A 21,615-nucleotide genomic window follows, 5' to 3' on the forward strand; every position below is an offset into this window, starting at 1 on the left:
TCTCCTAACCGAGGGAACCCCTCACATCCACATCAAGAGCCTAACCCTTCAGAAGGCTCCAAAATCGTGGAAAGAATGTCAGGAGGGGTGCTAGGTTACAGGAACAATGCTACAGTGCCAGCCCTGAAAAAGGGAGATGCCCACCTATCCATACCCCTTCTCCAAAAGGAGCAGGCCATAAAGCAGAGGCAGTGAGCTTAATTGAATTCATGTTTAATAATTACAGGCACCGTGCCCCCCCTTCCCCCTGCCCAGGCAGCAGCAGGGGTGGTGCAGGGGCTGGGGCATATGCCCCCAGCAGCGAGGACGGCAGTCCCAAGAGTGATTTTCAGAAAATAAAAAAGGACCCCAGGGGCAGGCGGTGGTGCCCTCCCCCCAAGACACACCAAATTTCAAGACTTTATATATAATATATCTCTGTGCCCCAGGGGGAAAGGGACACCTGGCAGCATCCTGGAGGGGGGCCCCAGGCAGCCCCAAGCCATCCTGCCTCTTCAGCCACTTTATTAGCTCAGACACATCGCACTACAGGCACCCACTCCGCCGCCGCCGCCGCCGCTGCCGCCCCCCTGCAGTCCAGACGGCTGGCCGGGCCATCCGCGTGTCCATGGGGCTCCAAGTCCCCAGCCCCACCCGCCCTCAGTTGTGGTCGGACTCCTCCTCCTCGGCCTCACGAAGCCAATTGAAGAAAGCTGTGACAGATTTAAGGGCCACGCCCTTGCCCTGCTGCTCAGCGGGATCCTTGCTGCTCTCCCAGCTGTAGAAAGCGTCCTCCTTCACCACATCTTCATCATACAGCGCATCAAAGAACATCCGAAGCAGGTCTGCAAGCCATCAGGACAGCAGTTAGAAGTGACTAGCCACAGCCATGCTATCCGGTCCCTAGGGATTCCTCTCAAGTTCCACGGTTAAAACAAGGCCCTGACCTACCACCCTGACATTTGTCTAGGCATTCCACAGTGACTAGGCCTCGGTCAGGATACTAATCTCATGATGAGACTGATGCACAGAAATGAGTCAGTCATCCAAAAAACTTTACAAACTTGCCCAGCCTCACCTTGGCAGCTTCAACTTCTCTACTTGTGACATATATAATGTAGAGAATGTGCAGAATTGGCACTCCTGGACTGGTGGACTCACAAGTCTAACACAATTGGTTAAGGGTATAACCTGGAACATCCACCAGCCCACCAAAATATCCTGACCCTTGATTCCCATTTCCTCTTCCTTCCCATACACCTCCTGAACCATCTCCAGCCTTGATACTTTTGAGGGGTGCTATATCCTTTGCCAGACCCTTTCTCTTGTCACTTTCCTGATAAATCTCTACAAGATTCAAGTACCCCCACTGCTTTTAACACCTTCTCCAGCACTGGCCACTACAGGGCTTCCTCAAACACTTGTCCTATCCCACACAGCCTTGCCTGTCTTTCCAAACCAAACTATACTCCTAAAAACAGGATGGCAGAGTAAGTGAAATATAGGATCTCAAGTCTAGACTTGATAAAATCCTACACCATCTATGAGAAGCAGCAAACCAGAATACTCCTCAGGACATTCCACTCCTGAGTCCACAAACTGCTTGTTGGGCACCCACCAGCAGCAAATTATTCCCTTATCCCACACCTGTGCTTCAAATCCCATGCACACCCTTCACAGAGGACTCCATTTAATCAACTATCCACTTTGCCCTCTATATTGTTTCATCTACACAAAGGGCCCCTTCAACCACTAACTCATAGCTAAATAGAAGATTCTGTCTACACTTGCTGTCTCCCTTTCCTGTCTCAGTCATTACTTCAGTCCTTTCCAACCAAAGCCTGCCTCCTGCGCCACTAAATACTGCTTTTGCCAGGATAACAGCCATGTTTTTACATTTCAGAAGCCCTTTCAGGTCTGCTCTTACTGAACTCTCCAGCACTCTAGAGTTACCAATTACTTCCCTATCCTAAAATCTCTCTTTGTTCACAGGTCCTTGCCCTCCTTTTAGTACCTACCTGTATCCTCCCCAGTGTTTTAGCCCAGGCCCTCAAGGCTCCCCGTTGGACAAGACAACCTCTTGTGACTTACACAGGTACTTATTACCCTGTGCTAGCACCTCACAGAGGTGTCTCCTAACCTGACCTCATTCTCCCCAGACGGATCCAAATATCCAACTATCTACCTACCCTCTCTGAGTCCCGACCGACACCATGAACTCTGCAGTGACAGATGGCATCACCTCCCCTACTCAAACTATTGAGAGAGCCATTTGTGACTTCCAATCTTTCAGGCCAGTGACTAAAAGCCATCAACTCCATTTCCTAAGTATCTCTTGAATCTGCCCACTCTTTCCTCCATCTCCATTATCACCAGGAAGATGGAACTACGAATGTCAATCTCCCACATTCTCGCCCCACTCCAAGCCATTCTTTCCCAGTACAGCCAATGATCTAACAAAAATTCTTTTCTCCCTTACTTCAGTTCCCCTAAGGGTCTTACCTGGCCGGTAAGTAAAAGCCCAAAGACCTTGCCATGGCTCACACAGCCCTGCAGGACCCTGTTTCTGTCCATCTCTCCAGCCCCTCCTGCCTTATACCCAATTGGCCACTGTGCTCTCCTGCACTGGCCCTCTCTTCAGCAGCTCTTCTGCCCTATGTCACATTTTCCACTTGAGGACCTACTTTATATACATAGTTCCTTTGGTTTCAGGATCCCCCTCCCATCTGTCTCTTAGCTATTACCCACTTATCATCCCTCATACCCATCTTTCAATCACTTACACTGTCACTGACTCCACACCACCATGGGAACTACGCTAAACTTCCTGCGATTACCCCAATGCCCTGACACATACTTATCTGCAGAGTGCATAATTTCAGACATGTGAACCTAAGCCTTGGTCTCCTAATGTGGAAAACAGGGATAATACCATCTACCCTCAACAATAGTTGTGAAGATACAAGGAGGCAAGGTTAAACAAAGCATTTCAGACTTGTGCCAGGCAGAGTGGGACAAAAGATGCTATCATTTATCACCTCTGCACTACTGGCATCTAACAGACAGCTACACATAAAGCAAGCAAGTAGCCAATTAACCTTCAAGGCTGAGACAAAGTCCTTCAATTTGTAGGCAAGGAAAACCAGTGCAAGGGAAAGGAATCAAACCATCAGGGCATTTTGCTCACCAACTTTTCTTGGTTTGAGTCCCTTCCACAACCACCCCCTGCTATCTGGAAATCCCTCCACCCCAACTTCTGTCCCTGCAGCCTGGCTCTTACTGGCAGGCTGTTCTAAGGTCACTACAAGGGCTTGGAGGGCATAGAGCGCTTGTAGCTCCTTCTGCTCATCACACAGGTATTTCTGTAGCAGTCTTGCTCGTGCTTTCAGCACTGCAACATCCACTCGGAGAGGAGTCTCAACTATAAGGAAGAAGATGGGTAAGTGGAACAATGCAGCCTTAGCCTGGTTCGGCCCTAGGAGGCAAGACTGAAATCCCTTTCCCTCCCTTCTCCGTGGCTTCTCTTACAGATAATTGCAGAATAGCAGACAGTTGTCATAAGGGCTCGAACTAATGTGTTGGATGCTATCTGTTGCTCACTCAGGTTGGCCTGTGTAGGAGAAACAAATGGCCCGTAAGTTTTGACTTGTGCCCTTCAGTCTCCATGCTTGCCACCCCCAACCCCAATGCAAGAAATGCCTTTCCTCTATCCCTCTCCCCCAGTATTCAGGAGAAACATACGTCTATCCAGTCGAACACCCGCTGGTTACTGCTACCCTCCTTCAGCAGCTTCTCCAGCTGCCTGCTCAGCTCCTCAAAGGGGAGTGCCCTCTGGCCAGGGCCTTCTGGCTCCTCTCCTAGGGTATACTCCACCTTCTGCAATCACAAATACCCACAGTCAAGAGGTCAGATGAGGGAAGTAGGTGAACACTAGCCAGACTCAAATGCTAAAATGAACATTTTAATAGCCCCAAACCTGTTCAGTGACGAATGCACCAACATCCTGACCTTCAGGTAGAAATTCTTTCCAGCTGAGTCCAGCCTCTCGCCAAAGCATCCCTACCTTTTTGGGGCCCTGGAAAACATAAGAACAACTCAGCAACCTTGTATCTCTCCAAAGATCCAACAACTTCAACACAGATATCCAACAAATATTCACTAAAAGCCCACTAGGTACCTGCTAGGAGCTAAAGATGCCACAGAGGTAACACTAAGGCAGAGCCCTTCCATGCTTACACTCTAGTGTAGAGCACAGCTGTCAAACACTCAGATAAAAAAACAAAAACAAAAACACACACACCACTATAGTGCTATGATATTAGGGTGGGGGAAGTTACTTAAGAGCCTCTAGATAAACAAACATCAACCAGCTTTTGCAGGACTCTCAATAAATTACTGAATCTTAAAAATCCAAATACCTCTAGTGCCTTCCAATCTTACATACATTTCTTTTTCTAAAATAGCTTGTCATCATCCCAACTAACAAATGTTTGCTTTTGGAAAGATAACTTGTAACACGAGTATGCCTACTTGTTTCCTAAATTCAGAAAATCTCAGGAGGTGGTCCACCACACCCCCAACACAGATCAGAAATCCTCACAAAATGAACAATCTGAGTCCTTTTCAATCTAGTCTCACTCCTCCAAGTTCCAGGTAGCTGAACTCCTGCAACTGCACATCCTGGTTTCTCACTACCAATAAGCACCACACCCAACTTGCCTTTCTCCATCTTTTCGCCTTTATATTCGTCAGTCACCAATTAACTTTCAAAAGCAGCTTCAGCGCCTTTCAAAGAAAACCTTCTGTGGTGAACACTGGCAAACACTTGGTAACCTCACAATGCTTAAGACACTCCTTTTTCAACTACTGTTTCACACTCCACAATACACTGTTGCCTTTAGTAAGCTGTCATTTCTTACCTTTTCTCTACCAACTAGTGTTTCATACATAACAGCATTTTACTCACTGCTGTATCCTCAGTGTTCGCAGGTTGTAAATGTTCAAAGGAATTCTAGTTGAATCAATCAATCAATCACAGTGTAGGATCTTACAATGCTGTTCTCTGGCCTTGACCAGAACTTATGACAGGAACTATATGAAGGAGAATGCCCACCTCAACATTTCCTCTCTCAGATACCATCATGGTCCTGCCATCACCAATACTCTAGGCCCAACAAAGGACCATGTGGATTCACAGCCACAGGGAAGAGCAAAAACCATACAGAAATCATGAATACATCATCCAGTAACAGGCCCACTCACCATGCTTTTGCACAGAAGGCCCAGGATCTCTAGCAACAGGGAAGCAGCTTTGCCTAAAGGTCTCAGAGGCTTTGTAATCTCCCTATAAAAAGAGAAAATCCCAGTGCTGATAGCCTCTACTGCCCTCTCACCACCACTCCACTCCATCCCTCTCCAAATATAGCCATCCAGCCTATCACACCTCCCTCCCTCCCTCCCTCTTTCCTCTATCTTCTACCTTCCCTGAGTTCCACCAAGGGGAACTTACCTGAACAGCTCTCCCATAGGTATGCCACCTTCCTGCAGAATGGGCGTTACCAGTTCTGCCAGGTAAAGCCACACATGAGGGATGTCAATTTCCATATCCTCAGCCAATTCCAGGATTTCATACAGCCTGCAAAGGGAATACAATGTCAGGGCATTCTAGGAAAGATGGGCCAGGCCTCCACTCTGCTTCTGGGGTAACACAGCATGATTAAATATCAACTTATGGAACCCTCCGGGAACATTTTCTAGGAATGTGAGAGTTATCTCAAGCTAAGGTCACCTTCTTATCCTTGGATGGCTCACCCACCTTGCAATGTTGACCAAGATGGTTGAACCTACTATGTTTTTGAGACAGGGTCTTGCTATGCTTCCCGGCTGGCCTCGAACTTGCGTCCCCCTGCCTCAAACTCCAAAGGAGCTGGGACTATAGGCATGCACCACCATGCCCAGCTGGGCCTATGCGAATTTCTGGGGATCCCACAAAGGAAAAAAAAAAAAACTTGTAGGTACAAGAATGTGGGAGGCCCACAGAAGTTGGTCATACCCTTGGTAGTACTGGGCAGTAGAGAGGTGCCCGGCGCAGAGCAGCTGGTGCAGCAGTCGCCCCATATGCTCACGAGTAATGGTGCTGCGCTCCAACGTGGACTCGATGCCATGCCGCACAAAGATGAAGAGCAGAGAGGGTGAGGCCAGTTCCTGCACACACTGCACTGCCTCCTAAGGGGAGCAGGGAGAGAGCAGTCAAGCCTGATCTAAACCCTGCACCCCCTTATGCCTGTCAACATGGCTCCCACCCTACCCACTTGGCAACAGCTCAGGACCATTCCTTGACTAACCTTCATGTCATTGAGATGGAGATATTCCTCGATGATGGCCTTAGATTTCTTTTCCAGCTCCTCCTCAGAAAGTGAGGCCTTGGGGGGGCTCACTGGGGGTAGGGTAGCTTCCCGCTTCACTGGGGGGTGGGGGTGGGGGGGAAAACAGATCCCAGATTCTTTAGTTCTAGTCTTCTTAGTAAGCAGGACCTGGACCTCTTGAGAGACAGGAACCAGCTAATCCCACACTAGCCAACACCCTTTCTCTCTGCATTCTCCCAGCCCCTCACCAGCATCTCGCCCACGGTCCCGATCCTCTGTGAGGCTAGCTGCCTTGCGTAGTCCCTCAGGCTGGGAGGGCCGCTCTCTACTCCGCTCCTCCACTTCCTTGCTGAAACTTCTCTTGGTGGCTGGTGTCCGTGCTCGATCAAGTCGGTCCCCTCGTTCACCTCCCCGTTCACTCCGCTCTAGTCTGTCTCCCCGGTCCCCAGTTTTCTCACCTCGTTCCCGGCTCAAGCTACTCCTGGAAGAAATAGAGGCACATTGTCTCTTCCCTGTACTGTCAGGAAATCAGGCATGTAATTACCCAACATGCAACTGCTGGACCTCTTTGATGGCATCAGGAATGTGCCTTAATCTTAGATAAGGGCTTTGAGCATTACAGGTATGAGGAACTCCCATGCTATACCAAATAACCAAAACCCACTCACAGTATTCTGAGTGACAAGAACAAAGACCCCTAAGAAACCTCACCTCTGCACCACACGTCTGTTATCTGTGCTCTCTGTGGGTACTGCTTGTTGAAGGGCTGAGAAGCGATTCAAGGTACTAGTAGCTGGGCGAGCAGTTTCTGATGCTGGGGAGGCAGAAAACCTGGATTAAAATCTCCACTTTCTTGCATTTTCTCTCCTACTTGCCAGTTTAGGCCAATCGGTTCCAGTGCTGAGAAAAAGCAATTCAACATCTAGCACCACCTCTATGCCTCCTGCATACCTAACCACTCATACAGGTAGAGGTAAGGCTCTATCCTCAAGGGAGCTTAGATTTATAACCACTCAGCTCCTTACAGTGGCACCCATACCTGCATCTGAGGGCTTGGCTCCTGAGCCCCCGCTGCTGCCCTTGCCCCAACTCAGTCGCCCTCCAGGTGCAAAGAGCTGGTTGTTGGAATCAATGGAGCCAGGCTGTAGAATAAAAGGGAGTAGAGAGTCTTGGGTCTGACCTGGCCAAAACTCTTGGCCAGCACCACCACACACAGCCACACCAGTAGTGGATACCCCAGATCAGGGGTCAAACTTTCTGTAAAAGGCCAAAGAGCAAAAAATTTATTTGTAGCATACAGCTTTATAAGTCACAGTCTCCATTGCAACTACTCAATTCTGCCACTGTAGCATGAAAACAGCCCTGGATGATACTTAAGAGGAATGAATGCAGTTATATTCCAGTAAAACTTGTGTTTGGTGTGTGTGGTTACAATGTAATGCACCAGGAAATGAAGATTGAACCCAGGGACACTCTACCTGAACTACATTTCCAGCCCTTTTTTTTTCATTTTTTGCTTCTGAGACGGGGTCTTGATAAATTGCAGAGGTTGGCCTTGATCTTGTGATCCTCCTGCCTCAACCTCCCAAACAGCTGAGATTACAGGAGTGGGCCACCATGTCAGCACAACTAAATTATTTATAGACACTGAAATTAAAATTTTATGTAATCTCTCCTTCATAAAATATTTACTTTTTGATTTTTCTCAACCATTTAAAAACATAAAAAAAATTCTTGTTGCACGGGAAGTACAGAAGCAGGCGATGACTGGATTTGGCATTTCTGACAATTTACCCAGAACAATGTGAATAAATTCCTAGAGTTGGCAGTTCCGTCTCTAATAACCTCAACAGTGAGTCTAAGAAAAATTGAGCAGCTACCTCCCCCAATTTACAGACTAAGATCCAAACCTGAGCCTGATGCTTGCCTGATCCCTCTTTACCCTCTTCCTCACAAGCACATAGCCCTACCTTTGTGATCTTGGTAAGTCGTGAGGTGTCAATGGGGCGGCTGCCTTTGCTGATGGGGACTGTGTTCCAGCCACCATCATCCACAAGTGGAAGACCACGGCCTGGGACAAAAAGGGGGACGTACTGGAATAATGAGTAGATCTTACAAGTCCCTTCCCCTTGGGCCACCCTAAGCCTCCCTTCCTCAGATCCTCAGTTCCATCATGGGGTCTCAGTGGCCCAGACACGTGGCACTAACAAGAAGTCATCAGTGGAAAGAATAACCCCTCAGTCCCTTCACTGCCCATTCCTTGGTCTTAGCCACCAACTCACTAATGGGTGGGCCTGGAGGGCCACCCCGACGCTTGTCGCTGCCCTTGGCCATGAGCTGCTGCACTTTGATGTGTTCCCGATGCTCTTCCATCTCAGCCTCCTTGTGGATCTGGTCAATTGTCTTAGGACCCTGATCCCCTCGGCGAGGCACCCAGTTGCTCTGTGTGAATAGGAGGTCAGTTGCAATTATGTTAGAAAGATGGTATCAGGAACCGGAAACAGCAGAAAGGCAGTAGCAAGGAGGGAACTCAGACCTGTCGCAGATCTAGCACATCCTGTAGCATAAAACGGATGCGAGATGACGTCTTCTTTTCTTTAATGATTTTTTCCATCTGGTTGAAGTACTGATCCATTCGGGGCTAGGAAGAAGCAAAGGGATCAGGTCAGGAACTTGTAATACCTCCCTTCCAATGCTATGGCTCAGTAGCACAGACCCATCAGCCTAACAAGAAGGTCAGTGGACTGGGCTCCATATGCTTCAGCCTTCCACTTCCATGTCCAAGTGCCCCTACCTTGGCTTTTGCAAAGTCCAGGTCTTTGCCAATGGTGGTAAGCAAACGGCAGAGGCATTCCAGGGACTCTTCATCATGGTTCTTGAGTAGTTTGACCACACAGTCATGCATTATGGCCTCTGTCAACATCTTCAGCTTGAACAACTCCCCAATAAACTTTATATTCCCTAAAGAGCGCCGCCGGGCTATGTCCCGAGCCTCTTCCAGCTCTTCCTTCAGGCGTCCCCGTTCCTCTGCCTACCAGTCACAGAACAGGAATCCATTTCAAAAAGATACCAGATGCTTGGCTAAAAACTCTTCTCTACTATGTGGAAATTCAGCCAGAGGCAGAGATCTCCTCCCCAACAAGGATGTCACGAACCCCACCCCATTCAAATTCTACAGCCTAGCAGCACCTGGAGGGTGGGTAAAGAATAAATTTGGCAGGTTTTCTCACCGTAGCAGCTTCATCCATCTCTTTTTGTTTTTTTTCAAATACTTCATCATCATCTTTGTCTTTCTCAAACTCTTTCTGACATCGATTTAACAACAGTTTTCGGAAGTTCACAGTTACTGTTGGCTTTTCTGTAGTGGGCACTTTCAGCTGTATGTCAAAAAGAATGTCATACTCAGACCTGTCCAGAGCAAGGAAGGCCATGAGTCTTTAACTACCTGACCCAGAAGACCTCTGGCCCTGGTTCTACCCCTTCCTGGCTGCCATCAACAACACAGGCTGGAGGGGAACCAAGAAGCTGGATTCCAGAAGCCTTGAAATTGGAAGTAAGAGACGAGATTTAGAAAACAGTGGAAACTAACCGCCATGAGGCAACGGCACATGTTGGCATAGGCCACAGAGAAGTTGGGCTCTGAAATGGCCTTCTCAAAGATAAGGTCAATGACCCCTTTGAGGCGTTCCTCTGTGTCGATGGCCAGCTGCGTCACCTGCTTCATTAGCTGCTGGAACATCTGGGGTGTCAACTTATTCAGGATGGAGCGTACCCTGCGGAACAGGTCCTATAGGGAAGAAGGGATAGAGAAATCATAGGCGCTCATGAGGTTCTAAGATAAAGATTGCTAGGAAGGACATGAGAAGATGGTGGGGACAGAGGTAGGCACTAGTGGTCAGTATGAGAGAGCATAGTAGGCTCAAGATGGTAGACCTGAGGGCATAAATGGAGACCAATAGCAGGACTTGCCAGTACCTGGGTTTTGCTGCCATCAGCATCTTCTTCACCACGGTCCTTATCAGCTGCTGTCCGCTTGCTGCTGGGTTTCCAGGCCTTCTCTGCTTTGTTCAGCTTTATATCTTCAGTCATCAAAACAGTGGCAATGATTTTGCGGGGTTCCTTTCGGGGACCCTGCTGAGAACGCCTGGGCCCCAGACCAGCCTGCTAAGCAAGGGATTAGGACAAGTGAAGATACAAAGCCAAGAAGCACAATACATGACCCCAAAAGCACACATCTCAAGGGCAGATTTCTCCCCATCCCCCAAGACACACCCAAGACCCTAACATCTTGCCCATCTGCCTCTAGCCAGCCCCACTCACCGGCCCTCGGGGCAGCTCCCCACCTGGCCCACCCCTTGGGGGCCCACGATTGCTAAGGGCTGGTCGGCCAAGGTTGGCAAAGGATGGAGTGAAGTCTGGGCCACAATTTATGCCAGGTAGTCTGGAGGGATCCAGCGGCCGCAGTGGTGTTTTATTGGCCTGCAAAGAAGACACAGAAGGACTCAAAAGCAGCCAATATTACTGACTATTCTTTCCAAGCCTCAGGCTCCTCCTCAGTTCATCCAGCTCACACTTACCCTCCTCCCCTTCAAACTACCAACCTTGTCCAGCACCACATCAGTAATATGGGGCAATCCTTCTGGCTTTTGCATACTGGCAAAGATGAACTGAAAGCCAAGGAGGAACTCGCGGTCATAACGCTTTTTCTCCTCAAGGTTCAGAGGCTTCCACTGATCTGCAACAGAAGATGCATCCGTCATACTTTGGTCTCCTACAGCCTGAACGAGAACCATTAGCCATTCTTGACCCTTCCTTCCGCATACCTGACTTGTATTCATACTTCTGTTCCCCAGGTTGGATGTTCTCAGCATTGTGGATTTTGTCCTCCTTTGAGTCCCAAGTCTCGTCTGTTTCCTCAGGTCGTGGGGGCACACTGCTACCCTCAGACTCTGGACCTGGATTGTTGCCTATAGGAGGCTGATTCTCCACCTCTGGTACTGCTGGGTTCACCTATAAACATACAACACCCAGTTTGGGTTACAAAATGACCACTGTTCATACCCAAACTCTGCCCTCTTCCTTCCCCATATTTCCTGCTTCCCTTACCTCCTTGAAGGCATCCAGAAGGTCTCCCACAGCCTCCTTCTTATTGAGCTCCTTAATTTTCCGTCTCCTCTTTGGCACAGATACTGCCACTTTAAAAAAAAAAAAAAAAAAAAAAGGCAGGGTGGGAATAACTTAAAGAGTACCCCTAACCCTCATGGAAAAAATTACAAAGCAATCAGTAAAATCTTTCTCAATCACACCCAATCTAGGCTTACAAGTTTTAAAAGTTCTTATTCTAGCTCTAGGTTGGTTCAGTCACAGGACTTCCAAAACCCAGACAGGCTGCCCAAATGGAAGGTCATCAATGAAGAAAAGAGCCCCACCCTGTAGCTTGCCCCACCTCCACCATCCAGCCACACCTTACCTTGGGTGGCTGCTGCCACCTCCAAATTCTGGGACAAGTGGGCTGGGACAGGGGTACTCTCTGGAGGGAGGAGTTCCTCTCCTCCTTTCTCATTCTCAGCTTCTACTGCTTCTTCTTCCTCTTCCTCTTCTTCTTCCTCCATTTCCTCCTCCTGAGCAGAGGAAATAGCTGGAGGAGCCGAAGCTGGAGAAGCTGGAGTAGCAGAGAGGATGGTGGGGGAAGCCACTGATGTGGTGACCTCCTTGGCCTGCTCTTCTGGCTCACTGACTGGGCTTAAGTCCACAGCTGGTGGCGAGGGGGCTCCGTTGAGCAATTCCTCAGGTTGGGCAGTTGGAGCAACAAGCACAGGAGATTCGGAAGGGCAAGCCGGAAGAGGGGGAGGGACAAGCTCTGGGCTTGATTCCACCTCTGGTTCCAGATCCTCAGATGGGACCATGCCATTAGGCTCATGTATTTCCACTTTGTGAGATGCCAGGGGAGTGGGAACCTGGAGAGGACTGGAAGAGAACTCGGATTCTGGAACTGGTTTGCTAAGTGTCACTTCTACTTCCAGTATAGGTTCAGCAAGAGGAGTGGGTTCTGGAGAGAGGCAGTATGGCTCCCCAGTTTCACGGGAGATAGGGGTAGATTCTTCTACAGACATTTGTATCATCCCCGTTGTCATAGTGTCCCCAGGAATAGAGAGGACTCCGAGATTAGGCTCAGACCCCGGTTCCAAGATTGGGGGGGGTGATGGGGTTGGAGAAGGTGATGAAGGCTGGGATTCTGAAGGGCTGTGCTCTGGGCCAGGCAGACCTGACCGGCCCCCAATGATTGCTCCCTGCGACCGGTCATCTGCACCACAGGAAGGAAGAATGAGTATCTGAAGCCAAGTCCTTCACTGTTGTTACTTCTCCTAGTCAGAACACTCCTAATTAAACATTTCCACCTCACCCTTCAAAACTTCTTCCACTGAAGTTATTCCTGTCTCATCCAAAATGCCACCCGCCCTTGAATCCACTACCCAAAACCTCAGTCATTCTTCTGTGGTACCCAGTTCAAGTCAATCCACGTTCCTGGAATTTCCAGTTGTCATACTTTATTTCCCACAAAAGCTCCTTCCCAGCGTCTTTCTTACCTGGCCGGACAATGACAGCAACCTGGGGTGTCTCCCCATTAGCTTGAGGCTCCTGACCACCTCCCGCCGTCTGTAGGACAAAGGGTCATTAACAAATTTGCACTGAACAATCCCACAACCCTTTTTCGCTAGGCTATTTCTACTTTAACATTGCCTAATTCAGGAAAGCAAGGAAACAAAACCCTTCAGGAAGCAGACAGGTATTTCACAGTTCAAGACAGAAAAGTCATCCCAGTTAAGGTATCACTCAAAAGAGGAGGCAGTACCTGGGGAGGGGTGGGTGTGGAGGCAGTACGGGCCCCAGACATGATCTCCTCAGTGATATCCTTCCCTCCTTGGTTTGGATCTCGAATTCGAATCTGAGGAAAAGAAAGCTATGGAATGAGCGGGAAGCAGGAGGAGCCCACCTCTCCACCCTGCCCCACTCCTAAGACTCTGGGCCAACCCCCCACCCCCTACTGGGAAGTAGGTGGGTGGGTGCCAGAAACCCCATGAGTTCTACTGTCAACCCATCCAGCTGCTCTTGCAGTCCCTGCCCTAGCCCCCACCCCTAAGAGACCCTTGACCTCATAGAGCAGCCCTGTACATCACAATGCCCCTCCCTCCCTCACCCCTGCCCTGGCCAGCAGTCCCCAAGTCAGTGGCTGCACACCCTGGGGCCCAGGACCCCCATCTAGCACCCAGCGGGCTCACTTGTGGCTAGTCGGACTGATCTCTGGGGGCAGGGCCCAGATCCAGTGGGTGGAGCCAGGGTGACTCAGCGGCTTCCCCAGCCCTGGCACCCTATTCTGGGCACCACGCCCAGGGCTTGAGGACTGAGCAGAGGCGGAGGCCTCCAGAGCTTCCAGGACTAGGGGGTGGGGGGGTGGGGCTATAGAAAACAAACCATTTCTAAGACAAGCCATCAGAAACCCAAAACCAAGCATAGTTCTTATGAACCCCCGCCACCAGAGCCCAAGTCTCATGGGAATTTCCCTGTTAGCCACTTCAGCCTTCCCATAAGCTACATCTCACTGAAACCTTAGTACCTTACAAAGAACCTGAGCATTCTATGACCCCCCACTCTCTGTGTATCCTCAGTTAAAGACCTTTTTCAACTTCCTGCTCCCACAGGCACAATGTCCCAGCGGCGCTGGAGTTTTCCCCAACCCAGAGCCCCTTGCTACTACTCACCGTTTTACGCTCCCTCTTAGGAGCAATCTGGGGTGGCTGGTTCATCAAAACTGGGGCGGGGGCCACACCAGCAGGAAACTGCTGCACACCTTGGGCTGGGTAATAGGCGCCAGCTTGGGGGAGGGGGACAGAAAGGAAGAATGGTGGCAGCGTCAAGACCTAACTATATACTAATGCCTGTTGAAGACTTCCCACCCCCAGAACCTCTCATCACCCAAGCCGGCCCCTTGCCCTGCCCCGCCCTCCTCCCCCAGGGAATTAGGTGCCCGTCAAAGCTGGGGAACCAGTCTGAACTGCGTTTACAAGAATTCCTGACACTCTCTCACACACACACACACACACACACACACACACACACACACACACACACACAAACGCATGTGCGCACGCATGTGCCTTGTAGGCAGACACTCCTTCTCCACCACACCAGCTACCTGGAAGTCTCTGTTCTATCCCACAAGGGACTCTATAAGCATTCTATCTCCAGCATCATACACACATATACTGTGAAACCAAAAAAGAATCAACTCTTTGACTGGGAATGAAAAATGTGAAATTTGCCAACCCTGTTCAATTCAACTTAAGTCCAATTCTAGCATCCTGCCCTTTGCAGGGAGGGGGCGAGGAAACAAACAACACTATGAACCAGGTCCAGGATGAAAAATATTCCTCAAAGCAATAGTCTCCAAATGAGATGTATTTCTAATCTCATCCATAATTTCCACTTGTTTTTAACAATCGCCAGTGTTACTTAAATTATGCATACATATATACAAACACAACTACACATGCATTAAAGATACAGTCAAAAATTTTCCTGGTAGAAAAAATTTTGGAAACCACTGCCATAAAGAACAGATTAATCCTTTCCTAGAACATAAATGAAAAAGCTATGAAAATCTCCCCAAATCATGCTACAAGACCCAATCCCCAACCATAGAAGGAGTATCACATGGAAAGTCCACTAACGGGCTCTGAAGCTGGAGCCTAATCCTACATTTCTTGACATGGGGACTTCAACTCTGTTGGCAGAGGATCAAATCTTCTCCCCCCACCAACTCCAGTTAAATATTAAGCATCAATCCCTACCACCTATTAACCCTATTATTTTCTGACCAAAACCATGCCTAGGACTGATCTTATGTTTTAGAAAGCAATAGATCAGTTTAGATGCTCTTTGTGTCATTCTCACCTGACTTCCTCCCCTGCTTACCGTAAGTCCCAAACTCGGTGGGGCTTGCACCAGGATAGAAGCCTGGGGCTCCTGGCTGCACAGGGTACTGTTGTGTCGGAACAACATATGTGGAACGCCCCTGGTGGGGGATGGGGAGGAAGAGGGAAGAGGAGTTGAGGGGAGCTACCAGCATCACATCAGACTATAATGACAAAAGTAGAGCAAATCAACTCTGGGCGATGACAAGTTGTTCCACCCCCAGAGAAGGAATGGGACTAGAGGATCAAGGTGGAGGAAGTTAAGGATTGGGGTACAAGGTCTGTGGCTTCCAGCCACTAAACCTCCAGCCTCACCTGTCCAGGGATGTAGTACGCCCCCTGTGAGGCTGAGTAGGAGATCTGGGAAGGGATCATCATTACTTGGGATCCAGCAGGGTAGACATGGGCAGCTGGGCCAGGGCGGGCGGGGGCTGCACTCTGCACTCGGGAGGCTGCACTGCTTGGGGGCTGGGCCCGGCTAGGGTAGAAGTGCTGTCAGGAGGGAAGAAAGCAGTTGGCATCAGGAAGGGAAGTGGACAGCAAAATCATCACTCCGCGATGTCTCTGCACTCTGGAGAGAAGTACTGTGGGCTTTACAGAATGTAGACCAATCCTCCTAAACCCACTCGATCAACTGAGGGTTAAGTGGCCTCTTGTATTCACACCCTCCAAATTCAGATGAACACTATGCATCCGGTATATATTTAATCACTCACTACCATGCATACTCATGTCACCTCCACCAGTCTACCCCTTTGCAGAGGATTCCTAACTACCAGATGCATCATGCCTACAGTAAGGCCCTTTCAGGCAACATACTCCCCAGCATGCATTGTTCCACCTAAGGCACTGAGCAGCTAACCACTAACATGCAAGTCTCCTAGCTTCCAGATACTCACTCTTCAATATTTAGCCCCTAACATGCATCACTTAGCTCAAACTCAAGACCTAAACAGCAAACAAGTCCCCACCCTAAAGACCCCCAATCTCTGGGTCTAGCCCCTGACTAGACAGAGGGCAGGATTGAGATCAGGAGACAGTCCAGGATTAGGAAAGGGGTATTACCTGCAGAGACCTGAATCCTCCCTGAGAGCACATGGGGACAGGAAAGAAGAGAATTATCCCCAAGGTGATGGGGGAAATGAAGGAGGTAGGACAAGAATCCTCCCACTTAGTAGTGAGGAAGAACTTGGGGAAGAGAGAAAGGCAAAAACCAGCTGGAATGCTTTTCTCAAAACACAGTCCAAAGACAAATAGGAAAGGGGAATAGAGCAATGGCAACCTCCCAGTGAAAGGAAATAGGAAAGCAAGAGTTGGCAGCAGGGCCCACAGCACTGTCCCCAATCCTCACGCATAAGGACCCAAATAATGCCACCCTTACCAACTACATACTTCCTCAAGGGGCCAGTCACCAAAAGTAATCAATAGCACAAAGTGCAGAGCCAGATGAAAAAACACAGAGCAACTGTCAGGAAGTTGGGGCCAGGTACACAGCTTCCACAGTTTCCATCCTAGGCCCAAATGTGCAGAAGCTTTCCAGTTTCCACCCAGGCCCCCTACTCCCCTCCCAAAGCCCCTCACCTGGCGGGGCTGAGAAGGCGTGTTCATTTGTGTCGCTTGTGGCGTACTGAACACCACCGGTGCTGTCTGCCCCGGGGGAAACGCTGGCTGAAGGGGGGAGACCAGAGTTCAGCAAGAGGGGAAGCCCGGTTGGGGCCGAAACCCAAGCTGGTGAAATAAGGGGAGCAGATCTGCGGCAAGAGCCTCAGCAGTCTACATACCCCCTCCCTGTGACAGCCCCCAGGGACAGCCAGGGGCCCTGTCTCAATTTGGCAGCAAGCAGCTGCACTTTGCCCTGACACAGATGGGGCTGGGAAAATCCAGAGGTTGAAACCTGTTCCTGACCGACTGCCTGGTCTCCCCCACCCCCATCCCAGTCCTGCTAATTCCTCCCTAATTACCTGTGGGAGTCCAGGGGATGGGGTGGGCGGGGGGCCTGTGGGCTGTGGAGCTTTGTTCATTTCATTTGGTGCCACATCAGGGTCCCCCCAGCACCTGTTGGGAAAGAGTGGAGCTTGGAAAGGAGAAGGGACCTAAGCTTAAAGCAAATGGAGTGGGGTAAGGGTTGAAGCAAGGGCTGGGTTCAACCCGGAGCCCAGGAGGTGCCAAGGGAGTGAAGGTGCAGAAAAGATTCAGCCTGTGTCCCCACCACTACGTTGTCAAACCCGCATCATCTCCAACCCCACACCCCGGGCCCTGCTGAAACAGCCCCCACACTCACCCCCTCGGTAAAGAATAAGTCCACGGTGCGGCCTACAGGTTCTGGGCATCCGAGGGCCTGGGATTGGGAGGTGAGGGGTATCAACCTGGCTCCACGGGGCCCAAGACCAACCAGACCGGAAATTCCAGGTCTCGCTGGCACCAGGCTCCCGGATCACAAACGGAGCAGGCTGCTTCGGCCGTGGTGTCCCCACCCCCCCCACCCGGGGACACCGGGTTCGGGGCCTGGCCCAGGGGCACACAAGGTGTCTGCCGCGGGAACACCCGCGCGGGGCCAGGGGCGAAGCCTGCCACCGCCCAGAAGTGTAGGCCAGGAAGGGCGGGAGTCAGACCCTAAAAGGCCAGGCGGGCGGCGGTCACAGAGAAGCCGGTTTCAGGCAAGTGAGGGTCGGCCTGGAAAGGCGGGCGGGGCTGGGGGCTCCTCCCTGCCCGCCGCCGCCGCCTCCCTCCCCTGCGCCCTCCTTGCGCAGCGCCGGCCAGTGCCAAAGAACAACGTGTCACTTCCCGGCGGCCCGGCCGCGAAGGGGGGAGGGGGCGGCAGGCCGGGAACCGTGGTGCCTGTGCCCGCAGGCTGCCGGGCCTCCACGGGTCGGGCGGAGGTGGCATTTCGCTTCCAGCGAGCCGGGCGCCCTCCCAACCCGCAGGGCCCGCACAGTTCGGCCCCGCGCTCCCCCACCCCCACTCGGCTGCCAGGCCGGGCCAGGCCGGGCACACGTGGGCCGGAGATCAGGCCCCGGCGGGCCGGAGCCCGGGTTTGGGCCTTGGGGCCAGGGCGCCGGGGCGGCGGCGCAGGGTGGCCGGTCCCGGCCCGGATGGCGGCGGATGCGGGGGGAGGGGGTGGGGGGGCCGGGTCGAGCCCGGACATGGCGGCTTTACCTTCAGTCTCCTTCAGTCCGCGCGGCCGAGCCCCACGCAGCCGCACAGACGTAGTCCACAACCATTTCCGGCTCCCCGCACAGATCCCGCTCGGCGGCCACCGCTTCTCCGCAGGCGCAGCCGGCGCCCCCACGTGACCGGCGCCGAAGGCGGAGCCGCGCCGGGCGTCCGGCGCCGGGAAGCACATGGGATTTGCCCCGCCCCATCACGTGACAGCTACTACCCGCCCCCGTGTCCCCTTCCGAACTCTGGAACTCCCAGACCGACCCCTCTCTGGCTGTTTGGTTCTTTAGCTCATTCATACTTTGCGCAAGCATTTATTTAGTGCATACTAAGTGCTAGGCGAGAAGCCAACCCAGGGTTGAGAATACTAAAACTGGGTCCTGTGTAAGTAAATCTTGATACAATACGAATTATGCAGCCTTTGAAAACAGTGTACATTAGATCATTGAAGGGCTTCACAAAGGAAATTAAATGTTACCCTAAAAGAATTGAAACATTCTAACTAAAGAAGTAACTTGAGTAGCTTTGTTGTTCACTTTTGCCACTCACAGGGAGGGGCAAAAGTCCGTCAAAAAAATTCAGAGAAACAACTCAGAGACCTTTGCCAAGTAGCCAAATCTTGGAGGTCAGAAGGTACAGTCCTAGGGAGGAAACCAGTACTGGGAGTCAGCTTCCTTGCGTTTTAATTCAAGCTCCATTACTTAATACCTAGCTACTTACTATTGCCTACTATCTGTTGTAAAATGGAAAGATTTGAAACCAGTCTGGCTCCAGTCCTAAGCTTTTAACCATTGTGCTTTTTCTCACAATGGTAACATCCACTCTAGATTTTGAGGATTAAAGGAGTTGTGATTTCATGTGAAAGTGCTTAAAACAGTACAGTGCCTTGGTAGTTAACAAAAGGTATTCCCTCCCACCGTTCTGAGCACCAATGGTGAACTGGTCACTTAATGTAAGTGATCTGTGACCTCACTTAATTTTCTTGATCTCCAACAAAATAGTCAATTATTCCCAATTATGTGAAGGGCACCATAGACCTTACTCCAAAGCCCACTTTTCCTGCTATCATGGACTGCATCCTGACACGCATGACACCACAGAACTTGGTGGGCTAAGGCAGAGTGGCAATAAAATAGCCTTCATCATCATCTTGTCAAAAAAGTACAATTATAGGTTAGTACAATTAAAGTACAAACACAGGCACAAGAATCCCTTCACGTCACCTTCCTGAAGAAAAGTAGGGCAACAACTCTAAGGAAAGGAGAGTAAAACATACTTGTAGGAGGACCCTTAGTGAGAATGAAAATGCAGATCCATAATGTTCTGGGACACTCCACCTGAGCTCTGACTGCTGTCATGCAGGACTTCCTTCCTTACCTCTTCTCACTTCTCTTACTTTTTTTCCTAAGCAAACTAATAATCAATTATTGGGCTGGGATTGTGACTCAGTGGTAGAGCGCTTACCTAGCATGTATGAGGCACTGGGTTCGATTCTCAGCACCACATATAAATAAATGAATAAAATAAAGGTCTATCAAGATCTAAAAAAAATTTTTTTTAAATCAATTACTGCCTACCCAATAATGACATGCATGGCATGACACCACATGTCCCTCAATCCATTGCTAAATCAGAAACCATTTTCTTGAACTCATACTGGTCAGAACAAGGTACTAAGACATCTTTACCTTATCACTCCCACAGGCATCTCAGATTACAAATGGTCAGATAAGAATTTGTCAAGGATCCCTACACTAAAGTCCCCCTCCCCACCCTTAACCCGTTTTTGCTCTGTTCCTTGCAATGAATAGTGGCCAACCTGAATCATACTACATTCCTTCCCATTCACTATATTATATCTAATCAGACCCAGGTCCTATTGGGGATTGAATCAAAATCAAATCCTATTGACTTTACTTTTTTAAAAAACTTGCTTCTCCCTTTTCCATCTCCCACTTCTATTGCCCTAGTTGAGGCATTCATTCCCTTACCTGATCTCCACAGCTCGAGTGAGCTTCTTTACCCAGATAGTAAATCATGTCACTTGTCTGCTCTCATTCAACCATCTCTATTGAGATACTCGCATTCTTTTAGCAAGACAAAGCTCTTCCCTGGTTTGAGTCTGAATCTCAGATGAATCGTCCACTTTCCCCCCAGACCCTAAATACTTAAGTCAAACCAAATTATTCACGATTTCTGAAAATAGCTTTTCCTCCCTCCTTCTTGCCATTTCTACTCCATAAGCTATATCTAACCTTCTTTTATTCCTCTGTACAAATTCACCTTCTTCCAAATCTGTTTCCTCAAATAACTTTCCCCTGATTAAACCAGGCACTTGGGCCCTATTTCAATGATCTCAGGGTAAATGTTCACATTTCAATAGAGCATGGATCATAATTTTTCACAATTGTTTTCATGTGTGTGTTTTTTTTTTTTTTTCATTAAGTTTTTGAGGACAGGCTTTTTTCCCCCCTAGCTTTTCATTTCCACAAACATCTAATGTCCAATGCAGATTAAAGCTCCACTGGTATTTGTTACTAAATAAATGACTGAATATGAAAGGTTAAGAGCCAAGATAGCAGTCACATAAAGAGGGGACAACAGGGCTGCTGATGTCCAGTGTAAACTGTTTTTTAGTATCAGGGATACTGAGCTATATTCCATTTTTTGTTATTATTTTTTAAATTGGATATGGGGGTCTCACAAAGTTGCTAAGGCTGGCCTCAAACTCACAATCCTCCTGCCTCAGCCTTCTGAGTCACTGGGATTACAGGCCTGCGCCACTGTGCCCAGTACTTCAAACTTTTATATAGGCTGCCTAGCGAAAGCAGAGACATGGAGACATTCAAAGTTGTTGCTGCTTCTCCAGGTAAGTCCTTGAATTAAAATGAGGCTCTCAAGTCTCCAATAAATACAGATTAATACAGTGAAAAAGTTCATGGGCTTTGGAGTCAAATGGACTTAAGATTCTAATCTAGCCTTTATCATTTTGTATAACTTACTGAACTTCTCCAAACCATTTCTCAACAAAACATGGAGATATACCTACTTGAAAACTGTTGTAAAGTCTCAGAAGCATGAAAAAGTTATTCTTTCAATATTTATAGAAAATCTATTTAGTACCGGCCACTGTTAGGTGG

The 21,615-nt window shown here is 49.5% G+C and overlaps 1 protein-coding gene across 9 annotated transcripts; it reads right to left on the minus strand.

Annotated features, from left to right (window-relative positions):
• Positions 1–197: 197 nt before the first annotated feature.
• Positions 198–18,622, minus strand: EIF4G1 (eukaryotic translation initiation factor 4 gamma 1). 9 transcript variants are annotated; one of them, XM_079100636.1, is made up of 34 exons: positions 18,473–18,622; positions 17,598–17,654; positions 17,278–17,371; positions 16,898–16,984; positions 16,382–16,402; positions 15,632–15,808; positions 15,318–15,417; positions 14,105–14,217; positions 13,198–13,290; positions 12,932–13,001; positions 11,815–12,648; positions 11,451–11,539; positions 11,168–11,354; positions 10,946–11,079; positions 10,665–10,823; positions 10,320–10,505; positions 9,934–10,131; positions 9,575–9,721; positions 9,139–9,375; positions 8,881–8,985; positions 8,627–8,786; positions 8,315–8,415; positions 7,384–7,486; positions 7,056–7,158; positions 6,593–6,825; positions 6,324–6,442; positions 6,032–6,204; positions 5,489–5,614; positions 5,242–5,323; positions 3,956–4,054; positions 3,721–3,855; positions 3,508–3,589; positions 3,260–3,400; positions 198–824 (listed from the first exon to the last, which is right to left on the minus strand). In XM_079100636.1, the coding sequence occupies exons 3-34, from the start codon at positions 17,335–17,337 to the stop codon at positions 640–642; spliced, it is 4,839 nt and encodes a 1,612-aa protein (XP_078956762.1). In that variant the 5' UTR covers positions 17,338–17,371; positions 17,598–17,654; positions 18,473–18,622; the 3' UTR covers positions 198–639. The 9 variants fall into 9 exon arrangements, with proteins under 9 accessions (XP_078956762.1, XP_078956760.1, XP_078956764.1 ...); XM_079100634.1 differs by having other exon boundaries at positions 10,320–10,508; XM_079100638.1 differs by lacking the exon at positions 16,382–16,402.
• Between the last annotated feature and the right edge of the window lie 2,993 nt (positions 18,623–21,615).

This window comes from Sciurus vulgaris (genome assembly GCF_902686455.1).
Source record: "Sciurus vulgaris genome assembly, chromosome: 10".
Classification (NCBI taxonomy): domain Eukaryota; kingdom Metazoa; phylum Chordata; class Mammalia; order Rodentia; family Sciuridae; genus Sciurus; species Sciurus vulgaris.